Source organism: Orcinus orca, chromosome 1 (genome assembly GCF_937001465.1).
Source record: "Orcinus orca chromosome 1, mOrcOrc1.1, whole genome shotgun sequence".
NCBI classification, from domain to species: domain Eukaryota; kingdom Metazoa; phylum Chordata; class Mammalia; order Artiodactyla; family Delphinidae; genus Orcinus; species Orcinus orca.
In genome coordinates, this window is record NC_064559.1 from 9,531,309 (window position 1) to 9,550,275 (window position 18,967).

Here is an 18,967-nt window from a genome sequence, read left to right on the forward strand (position 1 = left end):
AGGATGAGCAGGTGGCGGCGGGGAGGGGAGAGGAGATGTCGGTGCCCCCCAGGGTTCTTTTCTGTCACGTAGCAGGGCTGGAGAATGCTGCTAACTTCATTTCCCACTGTGCCTTCCCACCAGCCCCCTGAAGCCGGAACCCTCTGCAGGAAGCAGTCTCTAGCCAAAAGCATTCCTGGAATAACCTGAGCACAGTTAAGTACTTGGAAGATGCACACTGTCAAGAAATGCTCCCCGGGGTGTCTGGGCAACCGTGATGAGTCTTCGGTCATTATGCTGCCTCGAGCTTTGCGTCCTGGTTTTAGCAGTGACTAAAGTGAACCCTTAGGCACAGATGGCATTTCTGGGGCCTCGAAGCAGTCCCTGAGGTTGAGCATGAAGTTTCCCTGGAAGGTGTACCTTGCAGCAGATTCATTCTTTGGGGCCACAGCAGCATCAAGGTCCCGAGATGGCAGCATCTCTCAGTAGACACCCCAAAATGCCCCCGACAAGTGGACGAGGATGGCAGGCCCCAGGGGTCCCAGGCTGACCTGAGGAAACAGCGAGCGGCAAGGCCTTTCCATTGGGGTGTGAGTATTGGGGTGACACGTGGGGATTCACCTCCCACAGCCCCCGGTGTTGAATGCAGCACTGCAGACGTGGCCTCTTTCTGGACCCCAGGTTGCTGCTCCTAAGGCATCGGAAATCAGACGTTCTGTTCTGTCACCTACACCGCACTGCTGCTGAGTGCCAAGCCGCCTGTCAGATGCTCCCCTGGCACGAGGGAGAGCCTGGAGCCTTCCTAATTCCAAGCACAACTTGTTCATTTCACGCTATTAGATTTCATCTTGTTAGATGGCCTCTGCCTCTCGAGAGCTCTTTGAATTCTGATTGGTCTAATATATTTAGTTCCCTTCAGCAGCACATTGGATAAGCTCTCTAGGTCTTCATTCAGTTATTAAAGAGAACACCGACTGGGCCACGGGCCATGCCCTGAAATTCCCTCCAAGGTAACATCCGTTCAACCAGTCCCTTGTTACAACTGAACCGCTAGTTATAAGTTCTCCTAACCACCCTTACCCAGCTTCTTATTTACACCGGAGACTTGGACAAATAAGTACTCTATACACACGTCCCTCATCAACCCGTCTGGCAATCAACAGAAGAAAATGAGTTTCATCTGTACACTTATTTTTGGAAAACCCAGTCTGGGCCCAACACTCGATTTAGCCCGCAAACTCCAGGTTGAGAAGGGATCAGATTACCAAACATGTGGGCCTTTGAGGAGTAACTTGTACAAGCCTCCCAGGAGAAGGGGGATGCGAGGAAGCAGTGTGAAGGAAGGCAAGGCCCGCCTCGGAGAAGGGCAACCTTCGTGACAGGAAGGACACCGACAGCAAATGCTGCTGAGGGAGAAGGAGGGAGGCATCGAGGACCAGTCAGAGATCTGCCCAATTCTGAAAACGAGAGGACACAGGGACTCGAGAAGCCACCAGAAAGGTCACATGGGTGTTTATTACATAGAAAAGAGGGAAAGGAAGAAAAGGTTTCCAAAGCCATAGTTCCGGGATTTAAAAAAACACAAACTTGGAATGTCAGAGATGCCATGCTTTCTACATTTATAATAGGAATATATAAATATGTACATGGAGATATGTACACAAGTTTTTATTGTCATACATGGTATTTTTCATTACATGTACAGTAAAGGTGCTCGAATTATGCATCTGAAAGCTGGCAGAAGGCTGGAGAAACTGGAACCCCGCTCAGTGCCTAGAGGGCGCTGTAGAGACCCAGCAGCAGTGGGCAGGTCCGCCAGTGGGGGCTGGGTTTTGAGGGTCTGTGGGAGCTAAGCTGCAGGCAGGCCTGGGCCCCAGGCTGCAAGGTTTGGGCCAGGGCAAGTCTGGAAGCTTCCCTAGTCTGTGGCATTAGAAGTTTCTTCCTCTCTTGGAACCGAGGAAGGCTCCAGTCATTGCCATGGCCTGGAAAAGCCCCTTGGCTGGATTGGATCCCAGGGGAAGCTTGTGGAGGTAGGGTGGGCTCCCAATGGTCAGGGTAGAAGTGAGACAAGAATGCCCTGGAGATCGGGGAGTAGATCTTGCCAGAGAACAATAGAACCGTACGGCGATTAATTTAACATAAAGAAGAGCGACCCAAACAAAGCCAATCACGGAATCAAAAACTGTAAATCACAGCACTCATCCATATATAAATTCAGCTGATAAGCAACAGAACCAGTCCACTTTCTATGTATGTTGTTTTCTTTAAAAATGGCATCACGTACAACAGCATGGAGCTTAGGCTGTGAAGGGGGCCGGCCAAGGGCTCCCTCAGGGCGCCCAGGCCACTTAGAGCCACCGTCACCCTCTCCCTGCTTGGAACATGGGCCAGAAAGTCGGGTGGACGTGACCTCTGTCCCCCTTCTCTCCTCACTGGTTCCTATACCGGGGCTGGTGGGAGGGTTGTAGGAACAGAAAAGGACCTCAGAGGACAGGGTTGTCTGCAGTCCTACAAGAGCCCAGAAGGAGACCACTGTCCCCTCTTCTCTGGGCAGACTCCTCTTGCCCCTCCCACAGAAGGCCAAGCTGGGGCGTGGGGCTGAGCACAGCCAGGTTTGGTGAGGTGTGGGTGCTAAGCCCGTGGACCCTGGGAGGAAGAGTTCCAAGACCAGGGGCCCTGGAGGGAGAGGAAACAGTGTGGGCATCTGGGCCTGGGATGGGGATGACAACGGCAAAAGTACCACCGGCCAGAGGCCCTGCTGAAGGGAGGTGGCTCCTGGATGGGGCACGGGGCTCCTCTGGAGACGGTAAGTACCAATCCTGAGTCTCCAGACAGACCCTGGCCTGACTTCTCCCAGCATCAAAGGGGCTGTGAGTGTGCACGTGCGCGCTGTGTGTGTGCACAGGCAGGGGTGTGCATGTGTCTGTGCTTCTGCTCACTCCAGGGTGAAGGTGCGGGGTCGGGGATGACCGTAGAGTCCGGACCAGCCTGGGTGGTTGGCATTTTGGCAAATCCAGACAGGGAGGAAGAGGGGTTAGGAACAGAGATTCCACAGCTAAATCAAAAGTGAGAGACAACTTGTACCAGAAATTAGGACACACAAGTGGGACCCTGTGGTCAACCTCCCCTCTCTGGGGCAGAATCAGGAAGGGAGAGCAGAATTGGGGGGGCCAGTGTTTCTGTTTACTAGGAAGAGTCCTGGCCTCTAAGTCCATGGGGCCGGCTACTCCCTGGCCCTGGCCCTGGCCCTCGCCTGACAAGGCTCGTCCTCCAAGCCCTTTGCTCTGAGAGGAGTGGGAAGGATGACGGTTGCCCAAGCCCCTCCTTGTACCCAAGCTACAGATTTTAAACTGAGGCACAAGACACTGGGAGAGACGAATAGCGCTGAGGCTGGAACTCACCCCCGGGGTTTCGGGGGACATTCGGGGTCACTCTGGTTGGGGTTTCCCCCATCCGTCAGCAGAGTGGCTCATCCTGTCTCCACGTGGGATCTGGGGTGGATCCATGAGAATCTGAGCGTAAGCCTCCACACCTCTGTTGAGCCCAAGAGCGTTCTGAAGTTCTAAGAATCCAACGGGAAGAAAAGTGATGAAAAATACAGGACCCCGGGCATCGCCACCTGCTCAGGCTGACCTCAGCCTCCCTTCCCCTGACAGCCTGGACTCCTGTCTCCTCCAATACACACAGAACTCTCTGCGGGGGAGAGGCTCCAGCCCCAGGCCCTGGAGAGCATCTCCTCTCTTGGACCTCCACTCACCTTGCTATTCCACCTGTGGAGGTGGGGATTCTAGAGATGCTGCTCACCAGGTAAGTGGTATCTTTGAGCTGCTCCTCCGAGGCCACGCCCAGGACCTGCTTGGCCCACTCAGTGCCCACGGAGCGCTTGCTGAATGCATAAAAGCAAAACAGGGAGCCTCCCCTGGTGGGCCTACTAGAGGCCAGCACAGGGAGCCCATAGAGGCAAAGGCCAGGTTCCACGGGGGAGTGTGTGTCCGCGGAGGGTCAGCAACTGCCTCAGACTGCTCGTCCCACTGCCAAGGTCATGGTCTCTGGGGAGGGTCAGTGTGGCCGAAGTGGCGGCTGGTGATTTAAAAGTGTTCCTCCACCTCCGATGCCCCTGTTGAAAGCCCTCTAAGCAAGCCGGCCAGAGGGAGTAGCAATAGCAGTGAACAGCCCCGGCAGCCAACAACTGGAGGATTTACATCTCAATCACACAATGGAGGAGGCTTTCTCTGTCAACATCACTAACAGGATAAAAACAGCCGGTGTCATTAAATCCTGAGGTGGGCCTGGAGCCCATGGCCCAGCTTCTCCCAGGGTAGGATCCGCCCTGGCTGGGGCCCAGCGGCCCAGAGGGAGGTGGATCCAGGCAGAACTGAAGTGACCCTCACAAACTCACCTGTCTGGGCAGGGATGGGGGCTCACTAAAGAAAACATGTCAGGTCTTTGTTTGTTTTAATTTTAGAGAGCCAGGACGGCCCAGAAAGACCACTGTCAGCCAGCCCCTTGCTTCCCGCCTCCGGAGCCCCAGGCCTTTGGAAGCCATCCTCCTGGTCCCGTGGATTCGGTCCCGCCTTTCGCTGGCCTCAGGGCTTGGTGTTTGGTTTTTCTTTCTGAGATCTGGGTCCCCGTTCCTCCAGGGGGAAACATTGCCGTGTGGCTTTCTTTCTTTCCGTCCTTCCCGTTTGCGTGCCCCCTACAGCTCCTCAGCCCTGGTGGTGCCCAGACGAGGCTGAAATCACTGCTGTGCCTCTGAGACACGGTGGGTCAGGGACTGGAGCCCCTGGGCGGGGTCCTGCGTGTTGGGACCAGGCAGGTTTGCCTTCCTTCATCAAGGGAGCGCACGTTTGAGGGCCGCCCAGGATGATGGCAGCAGGGTGGCACCCTATTACTTCTGAGTGGGCCGGGCACTGCCCCCCGAGAGGACCCTCTCTTGTCGCCTCAGTTCTGACATCTGAAAAACACCCCACCCCCTCCGATCCCTGCACACTGATATCCCCCTCCTCTGATTCCCCGGCAGGCTATCGGTAAGGGTCACAGGAGATGAAATGCACCCCACAGTGCCTGGCAAGGGCTCAGCATCTAGAGGCTGCCCTTGTCGTTGGGGCTGACACGTGGGTCCGAGGCAGCAGAGAGAGGGCCTCGTGTCCCTTCCTTACATTCCCTCAAGTGCAGCCCGAGGCTGGCTCCAAGGCCAGGCCTGCTGCTCGTCAGGCAGGGGCCGCGGGAGGGCTCCTGCTTGCAGCCTCAGCGCCACGGCAGGCGGGAGGGGTGCCAGACCGGAGCCGGGAGCCATCCGCCCCTTTGCTCCCCACGGGGACCCCGGCCTCCCCGGCCCGAAGTCCTGGCTTGGGCTCAGATCTTAAGATCCAGGTCAGCTGTGTCCACCGTCCGCAAGACACTCCCAGGCGGCCAGGTGGCTGATTCTTGCTCCGGGATCCTGCTCTGGCCCAAGGGAATGGCCACTGTGTTCCAAGTGTCATAATGAGGTTCTGGGAGTATCTCATTCACTGTGAAGTTCTCTGTGTGCCTGTGATCCCTGCCCTGAACACCCGTGGCCTAGGACTGTCCTACGGAATTCTGACGGATAAATGGCTGGACCTGAAATGCACCCTGGAGCTTCTGGACCATCACCCTTGTGCTGTACCACTGAGGTAAGCCCGGATCTGTCAGCAAAGGGCTGTGTGTGAACCAAGCTCTTGCTGGCCAGAGAACCATGCTTTTCAGCCGGCTGGTGTTTCAGAAATTAACTTTGGCCATCTAAAAGCCTGAGCGGCCAGCTCAGGGGACTAACAGGACACCAGCCGCTGTTCCTTATCTAATGATGATGATGCTGAGACCATGGTCTCACTCAGAGAGAAGCTATTTTGAGCCGTTCCACCCGCCTGGCAATCCTCATAGACGCATTGTTCAGAAGACGGGCTGGGGTCCTCTTGGTCTCTTCTGCACGTCAGTTACCTGGAAAGGGGCTGCCTCTTGAGGCTGGTGTCTTCTCAAGTTTGGAGAAGCAGCCGCAGGTGAGGGGAGGGTCCGGGGACCGGGGGGTAGGAGGGGAGATGTCCTTCCAAGCACACAAACCCTGGCATGAAGCCATCCCACACTGGGACACATGGTGACACTTGTCACTCAAGAAAACTCCACCCGTGTCTGAATGTGTCACTAAACACGAGACAGAAATTGCTCTCTCTTCTCTACCTCCTTAGCAGCCACCCCTGGCCACGCCAGGAAAATAAGATCCCCCCTCTCCCTGTGGGGGCCGTCCCCTCCTGATACCTGTCATCTCTCCGGGGAGTCAAGCAAACTCGGGGGAGCTGTTTGGGGTGACGGGCCGTGGGCCGGAGTTACTTCCCTCAGCTGGAGCTGTTTTTATCTGATTCTAGGGGAGGCTCCGTGCTCTGACGCCGCTTCCTCGAGAGCAGCCAGCCGCCAGCCTGCTCTCCTCTTGGCCTGGAGGATGCTGTCTTCACACAGCAGAAGGTTCTGACTTTCTGGATAAAACCAGATCTGAGCCCACACCTTGAAAACACAGAGGCTGCCAAACGTGAAAGGAGCAGCAAAGGCCCAGGTTGGTACCAGGAAGAAAGGAGGGGGAAGAGATAGACACTGCCAGGTGTCCAGAAAGTGCAACCCGGCCCCAGGCAGCTCATCAGAACTAAGGAGTGGACAGCGGGGTAGGATCAGGCCAAGGAGAGAACCCACCCCTGAGTCAGGGCCAGGGTGGGCTAGGGGAGCAAGTGGCTGGAAGGAATTCTGTCTCTCCCAGGATGCCGGTTTGCTCTCCGGGCCACAGGGACCCTGAGGCCCACTTCCCAGCAGGACTGTCATTAGAAAGCCCAGCGGATGGGGTAGGTGGGCCACTGCGCCAGGTGGAGGGTTGTAGGAACAGAGACTATGCAAGCAGCGGCTCGCAAAGGGGCTCACGGTGGAGCGAGGGACCTGTCCTGCGGCCGGCTCCCCAAGCCTTTGGGGAAAAAGGCCAGACAGGCCACTCCTCCAGCCCTGGCCAAATTCTGACTGAGCCCCTGATGGATAGGAAATGCCCCTTGGAGAGAAACACACCCAATGGCACAAAGTCCAGTCAGGCCAAAAACTTGGCTTTGGGCCAGTCCCACATTTTAGCGATTCCTACATTAGAATGAAAATGAAAAGAAAACAGACATGTAAATGTCCATCTCGTCCCTGTCATGTAGGTCTCCGTCCTCTTAATTTCTGATGGATGTTGAATCAGACAGCTTCCGCTGGCTCCCGGCTCTGTAACAGTCACTCACAGAGGTGTCTTAAAGGGCCTGACCGTCCCTTTGCAACAGGAGAAATCCCTGTGTAACACCAACAGTATCACCTGAATGCATCTGTTTGCAAGAAGGATTTTCAGAGAGAGGGCCAGCACCCCTTACAATTTTGTTTTCTCTTTCTGTTTTTTGCAATCCTAAAACCGCCAAAGCTCTCAAATGGTGACTTTTCTCCCATAGCTTATTTAGTGGCAAAATCTGACCTGCACTGAGGTAAGGCTATTTACAGTTTTATTGATCCTAATTAGTCTGACTATTCACATGTTTCTTTGCAGAAATGGTCACGTGTTTGATGGTGGTGAGCTGTTCCAGACTCTGCCGGGCTGTAAGGAAATGTATGGCAATCATCTCTTATTCTCCTCCTCAGATCCAAAATTCGTCATGTCAGAGACCCATTCGGCCCCAAGGATTTCAGAAAAAGGGGTGTGGACCCCAAATGGTGTTACGTATAACAGGAAAGGCTGCCCATGCAAACCCGGGTTGGTAAATTAGTGTATGAACATCGGGCAATTCCAGCAGTTTCGCCCCAGGAATGGAGCCACTGCCCTCCTTCCCAGGGAAACAAAGGTCAAACACACCCAGGCCTGGAGATTTCAGCGGCGAGGAGGTGAGGGCTGCGATTAGGATCAGCAGACACCTGCAGAGATCTGTCCCCCTGACAGCTGAGGGCACAGCAGGCCTTTCCACGCTGGGCTGGAGTCTGTCCATCCTCACTCCCGCTGCCCCCAGAAGACCAATCTGGCAGGGCCTGGGGACCCGGAGGAGGTGTCCACTGCAGTCCTGCCCCTTGACGAGCCCTGCTCGTCTGGACAGGGCCACTGCTGCCTGGACTGGCGGCCCCTCGCGCCCTCGCAGTGGGCGGCGGGTGACGCGAAGCGGGCCGAGTCGGGGCGCTCCTGCCTCTCTCTAGGCATTCCCATCTCCATCCCACTCCCCACCCAACCCAGATGCTCTGCATGTCTGCACTACAGGGCTTTCTGGAGCAGCGGGAGGAGCTGGTAGCCCTTAGAGCCTGCTGAGAGAAGCAGATGCGTTTTCAAAATAAATAATATTTTTAAGTCCCCTCTTTCCACTCCAAACCCGGGAAGCGGCAGAAGAGAACATGTGAAGACCCCGTGCCCGCCTCTGCCTGACGTGGCCCTCCGGGACACTGGGCTTCTCAGTGGCTCGCCCGGGCTCACAGCTGCTGTGGGATGCCCTGCTCCTTGTAGCCTGTAAGGAAGAAGCAGAGGAGAGATGGTCAGACACCCGGTTCCCTCAGCACTTCTCCAGGCGGTGCCCCCAGACTAGAATATGCTAGAACTTATTCACACAGAGGTGTAAATGACTGCCAAGGTCATTGGCTTTTAATGGGAAACAAAGGGATGAATGGAGAACAGTGGATCTTTGGGTTTAGTGGGGGATATATGAGAGGAGCGTGTCTGCTGCAGATCTGGTGGGGCTTGGAAGGTTATCACTGTGCTCCTGAATCCACACCCCTGAAGCTACTGCACAAAAGTGGCCCCAGCAGACTGGTCTGCTGTGATTTCCCAACGCGGAGCCTTGGGAGAAGGTACCAGGCAGGCTTCCCCAAGTGATGGGCATCTGGTGCATGTGGACCGAGAGGAGGAAAGAATTAAAAAGGAAGACAGCGTACACAAGGCAGGAGCCGAGTGTGCGTGCTCCATCAGCTGGACGCCTCTGACACAGGCCAAGGCGACTGATGGCTTCGAGCCCTTAAAGCCTTGGTGATGATTACAAGGACATGGGAAAAAGTTGACCACTGTTGATATTAAGGAACTGATGCTAGTTTATTTGAGCATGAAAGGGTATTGTGGGTTTTTTTTTTTTAAAGACATCTATGGGGCTTCCCTGGTGGCACAGTGGTTGAGAGTCCGCCTGCCGATGCAGGGGACACGGGTTCGTGCCCTGGTCCGGGAGGATCCCACATGCCGTGGAGCAGCTGGGCCCGTGAGCCATGGCCGCTGAGCCTGCGAGTCCGGAGCCTGTGCTCCGCAGCGGGAGAGGCCACAACGGTGAGAGGCCCGCGTACCACAAAAAAAAAAAAAAGACATCTACTGAAATATTTAAGGGTGAAATTATAAGTCTGGAATTTGCTGAGTGGTTACCTCTATTAGCTGGTAACTCAGCCCACAGAGGAGCAACAGTGGACTTACATGTAGTTTTTCACTTTATTTACCAGATATTCATCAAATTTAGTTGTTCGGGGTAGAGGAAGATGTAGGGAGTAATCGATGAAACCAGAGTGGCCATGAGTGGATGATGGTTAAAGCCAATATGTGCATTTAGGGACTCATTGTACTAGGCCTTCTACTTGTGTCTATGTTTAAACATTTTCCAAAATAAAAAAAAAAAGAAGCTTCTGAAAATAGAAGCTTGTTGACCAATTGGGAGAGGGGGTGTTTGTGTGCATTGGGGGTGCAGGGCAGGACAGTGAAGGGGAGGCCCAAGGCAGCCCAGGCATGTGGCCCGTCATCCCCCAACAGACTCACCTTGGGAAACTTTGGAGCAACACAGGGTTATTAGGCAGCATGAGGAAGAGGAGAAAAAGAGAAAGAGAAAACAGTCTGAAAACAGAGGCCAGAGGGACTGCCTGAGATATAAAAAGAGGGAGGATGCACAGTGCGGCCCAGGAGATGGAAGCGGGCTGTGGCCAGTATTCACAGTGACCAGCCCCTGCGGCCAGTGGCCAGCCCCAGCAGGCGTGTGGACTTGACTGCAGGAGCGCACAGAGAGCATCCTCCCCTCCCTGGGGGTCACACTCGGTGAGACACTGCCAAGAAGCTCTCTCCCCTTCCCTCCCTATCTCAGCCAAGGCCGCTCTTCTGCTCATCTCCTGCCCCTCACTCTTCTCCCACCCCCAACCCATGTTTGTCTTGAGATGGAATTCTGGATGGACCCCAAGAGGGATGGGTACAGGACAGGTTTAACTGTGACAACCTAAAGATGTTGAAGTGACCCATCCTGGCCCCAGCCCAGCTCTGCCTGAGCCACGGGGTTCGCCTTTTATGTGGACAGGAGCCACATATATAAAACCTATTGCTTTGGGAAAGATCCAGGTGGGGGATGGTAAACAGACTTTATCTTGCAGACATCTTGGATCCATTGATAGTGACTGCCTGAAGCCCTGTGTTAAGAACATGTAAGACTATTCAGCAGAAAGTGTCATGATTGATTAGCAATGTCTGTCATGGGTATGGCAGTAGAGAGAGGCTCTCGTACAACTACCAAATATTTATTGACCCACAACCAATACAGGCTGTTGTTGACTGTTATTTGTTATTATTCATATAAATAGAGCAGCGGCCTTGTAAGTTCCTGATTTTAACTTCTACTTTGATCTATATTTCTCTGATTCCCCTCTTAGGAGGTTTTTCTTGATGGTACATTTCTTGATGACACCCCAGGCAATGCCAGGTAAAAAAAAAATCACCCTGTATTGTTATAATTGAAAAGTTCCCTTCATTTTCACAGGACGGGGCTGGAGTGACACCGGAAAGAACAGCCCCTTATCCAACTATCTACCAGGACAAATAAGTCAATTGTGGCTATTCTCTTCGAAGGAGTCATCCTGGGATACACACACTGCATTGTTGCTCGGGGCAGTTCCAGCCCACAGCACCATCTCAACAGTGGCAATTACTCATCCTTTGAGGGTGGGCTTACTTTTTGGAGAAAGGGCAAAGGCACCCCTTGCTGAGATGGGTGAGCAAGTCTGGTGGCCAGGTGGGGTAAGTGGGTAGCGGTGAGGTGTGTTGGGTTTTCTGGTGCAGCCCTCAAGTCCATCCCCCAAACACTGTTCTAAAAAGTCTGACACAAAGACAGCATCCCTGGAACCAAGGAGGTGACCCACAGTGAAAGCTTGGATCGGGGCAGGGGGGGAGAGGGTAGGAAGGGTGGGGAGGTGGGTTCCAGCACTTGATTAGCCTGGCGCCAAATACGGCCCCGACACCAGCCACAGAAGAGGGATTTCTGTTGAGTCAACAGCTAGGGTGGTGGAAGGTGAGGAAGTGACAGACCCCCATCTGCCCTTCTCGGGTCTCTGTTTCCTCCTTCAGGAGGTGATAAGGGGAGTTCTTGAAGCTGTCTCTAAGATCCAGACCCCTGTGGGTCCTGGTATCAAGCATGACCAAAAAAAGAAAACCAGAAAGCTCTCGGGATCAGATTAGGCATCAACACATTTATTGAGACCCACCCTGTGACACAGGCTTGTGCCGCTGTAACAGGAAATTTCCTTACTAACATGCCCCAGTGCCTGGCCAGACAGTTGTGTGATGAGGAGATGATGCGGTAAGAGGGGTCGGGGCTCCTAATGGGTGGAGATGGGGCAGCCGTCACAGGCTTTCCATCTGCCGCTGAGGAAGCCTCTGAGAGCAGAGGCCCCTTCCAGTTTCCAACTGGGACCAAGGTCAGGAGCTTACAACAGGCCTCTCGGGAAGCACCCAACTCCCCCTGGGAAATTGTCAGACTTGGCTTCTCAGGACTCGCAGGATGACAGGCAGCACTTCTGTCCAATTAGCGATGTTCTGCACCCCTCCCCACAAATGCAAGTGGTCCGTGGACAGGCCCATGGGGCGGGGCTCCCATGAGGGGCCTGCCTTGATCTCTGCCTGCTCTGCCCACTCTCCGACATCCTCCCTGACAGCAGCCCCTGCCCTGAGAGCAGCTCTCCACAGCAAGGAAGGACGGCTCCTCAGCTTCTCCCTGCCCAGTGTCCCCCTCCCTCTTCTCTGGCTGCCCCTGTCTCCCAGATCTAACTTTGGGATGCCCTGGCAGTCCAGCATCCCAGGCAGGGGAGGAACTGCTTCCAAGCAGCCTGTCTGACCAATCTACGGGCTCTGCCGAGCTCGCTCATGCTCAGGGACCTGCATTTTCTCCGGCCTGGTGGCTTAACTGGTCACTGACCCGAGCCTTGCTGGGCCCTGGCATCTGTGTGTGCCCTGAATCTTGGGTCCTCACAGGATCCTGAACTCAGACTGGGTCAACTAGGAATCATTCTAGATCGTTCTAGAGCCCCTGGCCCCTGGGCTTCCCCTCCTGCTTCTGCTGTCCTTACCTGGCACAGCTCACCTCTGGCATTGACATTCCACCTGTCAATGGTTTTGTCAGGTGTAGGACACAGTAGGAGGAGCGTGGGGTGTGGGGAGAAGGGCAAAGTGCCTGAGGAGACGTGGTCCTTGTTAGGACCTGAGGCCTAGTGAGGTAGACGGAACGTGTGACAATACAGGGACATGCACAGGGGCACAGGGTGACGAGTACGGCTGCTTAAAATATGTGTCTGTTTTAAGATCTCACTAGGTTATTTTTAAAATGTTAATCAAGTCTTCTCTGGTAGTTTTGTGTCGGGATCAAGTTTGTGTTAAGTGACTGGTGAAGGTCCACTGCATACAAATTAGGAAGAGTAAGCCTTTAGCGTCAAGGAACGAAGAGCTTAGTTTAAAAGAAGTAGAAATTAGGCTGTTCTAGTTGTAGAAAAAGTTAGTGTTTCCTGAGGGCAAACATACCCAGTGGGCTTTTCCTTCTGTCTGGAAACGGCATGCGGGGGGCACAGGGGACCTGAGCTGACGCGGGCCACACCCCTGCTACCGCGGTTGTCGGCAGGACTGTTTCTGAGCTGAACGGGGGCTCCCTCCCTCCCTTATTCACGCCCTTCCCCTCCGGCTCAGGCCCCTCAGATTCCCTGCAGGCCTCGGGGCTGGGCGTGCGGGGAGGGTCCCGGAGGCAGATCGCCCTGCGAAGCCCCCCTGCCCCGAAGCATCGCAAACACCCAGACCACCCTGGCCCCTGCCCCTCCCCCAGCCCTGCTCCCCGCATGCCGGCCCGCTCCAGCGGTTACTCACTGGCGAGGATGACCATGTCCATGCCCCAGAAGATGCTCATAATCCAGCCCACCATGACGATGGCCGTGAGCATCTGGATGAGGGCCGCGGCGATGTTCAGCCAGAAGACGCAGCACACGTGCCTGTCCGGGAGGTCAGTGCGGGCGCCACACAGCACGGTGAAGGCCGAGACGAACGTCCCTGTGAGAGGCCGGAGGGGACAGCCTCCTGAGGGCGCTGCGAGACACAGCGGCACGTGCGCTCATCACTAGCCTCACCTCACAGCGGCACGTGCGCTCATCACTAGCGCTCATCACATGAACTAGCGGTTCACCCTCCGGGAGCTCCGAGAGAGCAGCCTGGGTGGCACCTTCCGGCTCAGGCCACCTCTGCTGCCCATACTAGAGATGCCAATGTCCCAGCCTGGAGGGGGCATGGCCTGGGGATGCCAAGGACCCAGCACAGTCCTGAGGCCTCTGGGGGAACACAGAGGCCACAGAACAATTGGTCCCGGCCATTAAGGAACGATGGTGCAGCCACATGCAAGGACAACAGACAGCGGGTGGAAAGGGCACCGACCTCGTGCGGCAAAGATCCTTAGGGCCTAGCAGTTCAGAGGTAGGAGCTGCTGCCGCTGAGGTGACACAGAAGCCACCCACAGGGTAAATTCAGGAAATGACCCCCGGCACACACGCTGATTGCGGATGCCAGCAGAGGGGAGAGAGCACAGGCCAGGGCATATCCTGAGGGGGCTCCCCCAAGCACCCCAGACCTGAAAGGGGAAGGACAGAGAGCCCGAGACTTACTGGGCAGCCACAAAGCACAGAGCAACGTGGTGGGTGTGTCCACGGTCTTTACCTCGTCCCAAACTTCCCAGAGCCCTGCGGGTACTATTGCTGCATTTACTGACATTTCTCTCCAGCCAGGCTTTTTTCTACACAGGCTCGGAGCCCCTCAATGACCCTGCAAGGCAGCTGGCCTTCCTTCTATTTGTATGAGTTTCCTATGGCTGTTGTAACAAGTTACCACAAACTTAGTGGCTTAAAACAACGCAATTCTGGAGATGAGAAGTCTGAAACGGGTCCTCAGGGCTGGGTCCTTTCTGGAGGCTCTGGGGGACCGGAGGTTCCCTGGCCTTTTCCGGCTTCTTGAGGCTGCCTGCATTCCTTGGCTCGTGGCTGTGTCATCAAAGCCAGGAGCTGCACTTCTCTCCTCTCTGACCTCAGCTTCCATCCTTACATCTTCTCTCTCTGACTCTGATCCTCCTGTCTCCCTCTTATAAGGACCCTTGTGATTCCATTGGGCCCACCGGATAATCCAGGGTAATTCCCACATTTTAAGACCCTTAACTTAGTTACATCTGCAAAGTCCTTTTTACCATGTAAGGTACCATATTTGCAGGTTCTGGGGACCAGGGTATGGACATCTTTGGGGGGGGGGTGGCATCCTTCTGCCCACCACACTAGCTTACATATTGTATTAACCAGGTGTTTCTGATGCTTTGATATCTGGGGCCTTGCTGACCCTGGAGAGAACCCCTCCCAGAGCTAGCCAAGTCCTAGAGATACTAAATGACTTCCTTACACAAGCCAACCAATCCACAGCCCACACCCAAACTCCTCCTTTATGGACTCTCACACTCTGGGTCACTCCCCCCTACCCTAATCACCCAGAGCCAGGTACCAGACCACTAGGGCACCCCTACACCCCAGAGACCACTGAAATGATTCAAACTAGCCAATCCTAAACCTGCTTACCCTGTCTTGCTGTTCCTTCCCGTGGAAACCACAGTAAAGGCTCCTCCCCACGTTTTCTCCTCACTCCCTCTGCCTCCTAACTGTGCTTTCTTATTTGCCACCCCCAAAGTGCGGTGTGCCCCCTCCTCTTAGGAACTGTGAGTAACAACCTATCTTTCCTGCAAACTATTATATATAGAATGGATAAACAACAAGGTCCTACTGTATAGCACAGAAAACTGTATTCAGTATCCTGTGATAAACTATAATGGAAAAGACTATGAAAAAGAATATATATATGTATAACTGAATCACTTTGCTGCACACCAGAAATTAATACAACGTGGTAAATCAACTATACTTTAATAAAACTTTTTTTAAAAGAGGAATGTTAAAGAGAAAAAAAACTATCTTTTCAGTGGCCATGATTTCCTGATCTGTTGGCCTCACCATACCTAACTAATAATAAAATCTACATTTTAAAGCACGCACACACACACAATCAAGAGTTAAGTATCTTATCCAAGGTCACACTCACAGGTGGGCATTGACCCCACCGCTGTCTGACGCGGATGGCCATGCTCTGTCATCCTGACCTCACAGGTGAAGTGACCTGGGAGAGCGGGTCCAGATGAGAACGCAAGCCACTTGGGAAATCAGCCCATGATTCTCACGTTCCTACTTCTCATACTTCCTGCTCCTTGAGGAAGCTGCTCGGCAGGCGGGGATTGGGGTGGACGGAGTGGGGGGAGCTTTGATTCCCCTCCCTCTCTGCACCCTGGCTGCTGGTCCTTCTTTGCCCAAACTTGGTGGCTCCTACTGGCTTCCTAATGTGGCCTTTCCCTCAGCCCACACACTCGTGCCTCAGCTCCAAGGCCGACCCCTGAGTCCACCAGGCTGATTTCTGATCCCAACCCTGCCCCGTCCTCCTCTTCATCCGAACAACTGCCACTGCTTGTGAGTGTTTCTGCCTCCTGAGCTACTGAGAACTCCTCTGAGGTCCCAGGTGGCATCCCATCCACCTTTCTGCCCCCAGCCCAGCACAGCGCCTGGTGAACAGCAGGTGGGATACGGGGACCCAAAGAAATGCAACCCGTGTGAAGTTCATCCTCAGACCACCTGCATCATCGCCTGCAGTATTTGTTTAAAATGCAGATGCCTGGGTGTCCGTCTGAGAGCTGGATGTCTAAGGGGTGGCCCAGGAATCTGCATTTCTAAGCAAGTTTCTCCTTCCACTCAAATAATGATAATGCTCACTAAAGTGTAATTACCAAGGGTTCAAGATCAACCAAACAGATTCAAGATCAAGATTCAAGTCTAAACAGCCCCTCTGTGTTCCCAACGCAGTGCCAGGGGTGGCCCTCTGGGAGATTTGGGGAGGCAAATGCTGTTCTCCCGCTCTCACCAAATGGACAGTCCGGGTTTTTTTTGGTTTCTAAAAATTTATTTATTTATTTATTTTTGTCTGTGTTGGGTCTTCGTTGCTGTGCACGGGTTTTCTCTAGCTGCGGCGAGGGGGGGGGTACTCTTCGTTGCGGTGCGCAGGCTTCTCATTGGGTGGCTTCTCTTGTTGCCGAGCACGGGGTCTAGGCGCGCGGGCTTCAGTAGCTGTGGCACGCGGGCTTAGTTGCTCCACGGCATGTGGCATCTTCCCGGACCAGGGATCGAACCCCTGTCCCCTGCATTGGCAGGCAGACTCCCAACCACTACACCACCAGGGAAGACGGACAGTCCGTTTTGTCAGCAGGGTGTTGAGTAGACTGAAAGTGTCTGAGATGACTAAGACAGACGAAGAAAGCAGAGCTGAAAAATGATGGGGACACGAATTCAGGGCTTGGTAGTGGGCACGGGAGGAAACAGGACATAGGGACCATGAGAAAGTGTGTGCCACCATCCTTTGCCTCTGCTCGTGTATTATGCTGTGGGATATGAGATGAACACAAGCTGACACCATTAAAAAAGAGAACACCCCTGAAGTAGAAAGATGGTAGAAGGTGAACACAAGCACGTGGGGGAAATATTCAGCAAAATTAACACAGATGTCATCTACTGCACACCCACAGTGTGCTGCAGCATGTTACCTTCTCCTAACCACACTACCTCTAATCCTTACGACAGTTGGATAGTGGTTGGATAGAAGGGGAAACCAAAGCTCAGAAAGGCTAAGTGACTTGCCCACATAGCAGAGTGCAGATTTAAACCCACATCCGTCTAGTGTGGAAGGCTGAGCTCTTTTCAGTCTAGGAGGTTGCATCCTTACATTAAAAATTAAGGAAAATTATGGAAAACAGTATGGCCCTTCACAAAAAAATTAAAAATAGAGTCACCATATAACCCAGCAATTCCACTTCCGGGTATATACCCAAAAGAACTGAAAGCAGAGTCTCAAAGAGATATTTGTACACCCATGTTCAGTGCAGCACTATTCACAATAGCTGAAATGTGGAGGCAACCCAAGTATCTACAGATGGACGAACAGACAAGCAAAATGTGATCTATACATGCACTGTAATATTATTCATCTTTAAAAAGGAAGGAAGTTCTGACACAGGCTACAACATGGATGAACTTTGAAGATATTAGGCTAAGTGAAGTAAGCGAGTCACAAAAAGACAAATGCTGTCTGATTTCACTTGTCTGAGGCACCTAGAGTAGTCAGATCCTAGGAAGAGGAAATAGAATGGTGGTTGCCAGGGGCTGGGGGAGGAAGCAATGAGGAGTTATTATTTAACGGGCACAGAGTTTCCGTTTTGCAAGATGAAAGAGTTCTGGAGACGGATGGTAGTGATGGTTGTACAACAATGTGAATTTGCTTAATGCCACTGAACTGTACACTTTTTTTTGTTTTGTTTTTTAAAATTTATGTATTTTATTTATTTATTTTTGGCTGTGCTGGGTCTTTGTTGCTGCGCACAGGCTTTCTCTAGTTGCGGAGAGCGGGGGCTACTCTTCGCTGCGGTGTGGGGGCTTCTCTTGTTGCAGAGCTCGGGCTCTAGGTGCGCAGGCTCAGTAGTTGTGGCTCGCGGGCTCTAGAGCACAGGCTCAGTAGTTGTGGCGCACGGGTTTAGTTGCTCCGCGGCATGTGGGATCTTCCCGGACCAGGGCTCGAACCCGTGTCCCCTGCATTGACAGGCAGATTCTTAACCACTGCACCCTGTGGAAGTCCCGTGAATGGATTTATGATATAAAAACATCGTTTTAATCTATTCAACCAGAAGTTTTTAAAAATGATTTTAGCACCCTTTCCTATGAAGAGGTGTTAATTACTTTAAATGAGTCTTACCCGCTAAAGAACGGACCCTCTCCAACAGCGACGGGTTAGTTCTAACTTATTGCATGAGCACCAACCACGAGCCCGTGCTGGGCCCTGGGAATACAGAGTGCAGCAGGAGATGGGGCTCGGCCGGGTCCCACTCCGGGAGCTCACATTCTGGTGGGGACACTGGGTCACAAAAGGAACAGTGACGAATCTTGTTTGGTTTATCAGAAAAGGCTTCACAGAAGAGAACATGAAGTGGGGAGAGGTCTGGAAAGCTGACGGGAAACGTTCAAGGGGAGGAAGAGGGGAAGTGCATCCCAGAGATGACCCAGTGTGTCCGTCTGGAAGCTCAGAGGGTGGCAGGGGACTTTGAGGGCACAGGGAGCTGAGCATAGGGTGCAGCGTTCGGGGCAGGGATGAAAAACGGGGCTGGAGGCAGGCAGGGGTCAGACTGCAGAGGGCCCCGAGGGACTTGCTGTGGGGCCCGACTTCCTCTTTTAGGCAACACGCGGCCCCGGGAAGGGTTTCAATGGGGAATCACAGACCAGGGTTTTGACTCCCAAGGGGAGGATGGGGCAGAAGGGGTGAGGCAGAGGCTAGGAGATGAGATGAGGTGAGGTGGGCAGGGAGGCATGGCAGTGGGGAGGGGAGGCGGAGAAGGACCCCCAGGAGGGGATGGTGTCCCGGGGATTGGGGGACCTGCTCCATGTCGGGGAAGGGAGAAGGGGGCACAGGTGGGTCTGGGTGTCTGGTTTCCCGCACTATGTGATGAGGGTTTAGCCACGAACCAGGTATGGAGCCCAGCGAGGGTTGTGCCCACGGGCTGAGCAGAGCCGAGCTGGAGACAGAGGCTGAGGGTAGCACAAGTCACCAAAGCGAATGATG

General features: G+C 53.8%; 1 protein-coding gene across 1 annotated transcript in view; it reads right to left on the reverse strand.

Annotated features, from left to right (window-relative positions):
- Window positions 1-1,475: 1,475 nt before the first annotated feature.
- Window positions 1,476-18,967, reverse strand: part of STUM (stum, mechanosensory transduction mediator homolog) — a 67,380-nt gene continuing 49,888 nt past the window's right edge. Inside the window, exons 2-3 of the mRNA XM_033430370.2 lie at window positions 13,109-13,288; window positions 1,476-8,480 (exon numbers count right to left, since the gene is read on the reverse strand). Of these exons, the coding sequence (XP_033286261.1) occupies window positions 8,446-8,480; window positions 13,109-13,288 (215 nt within the window). The 3' untranslated portion in view covers window positions 1,476-8,445. The remainder of the gene's footprint in view (window positions 8,481-13,108; window positions 13,289-18,967) is intronic.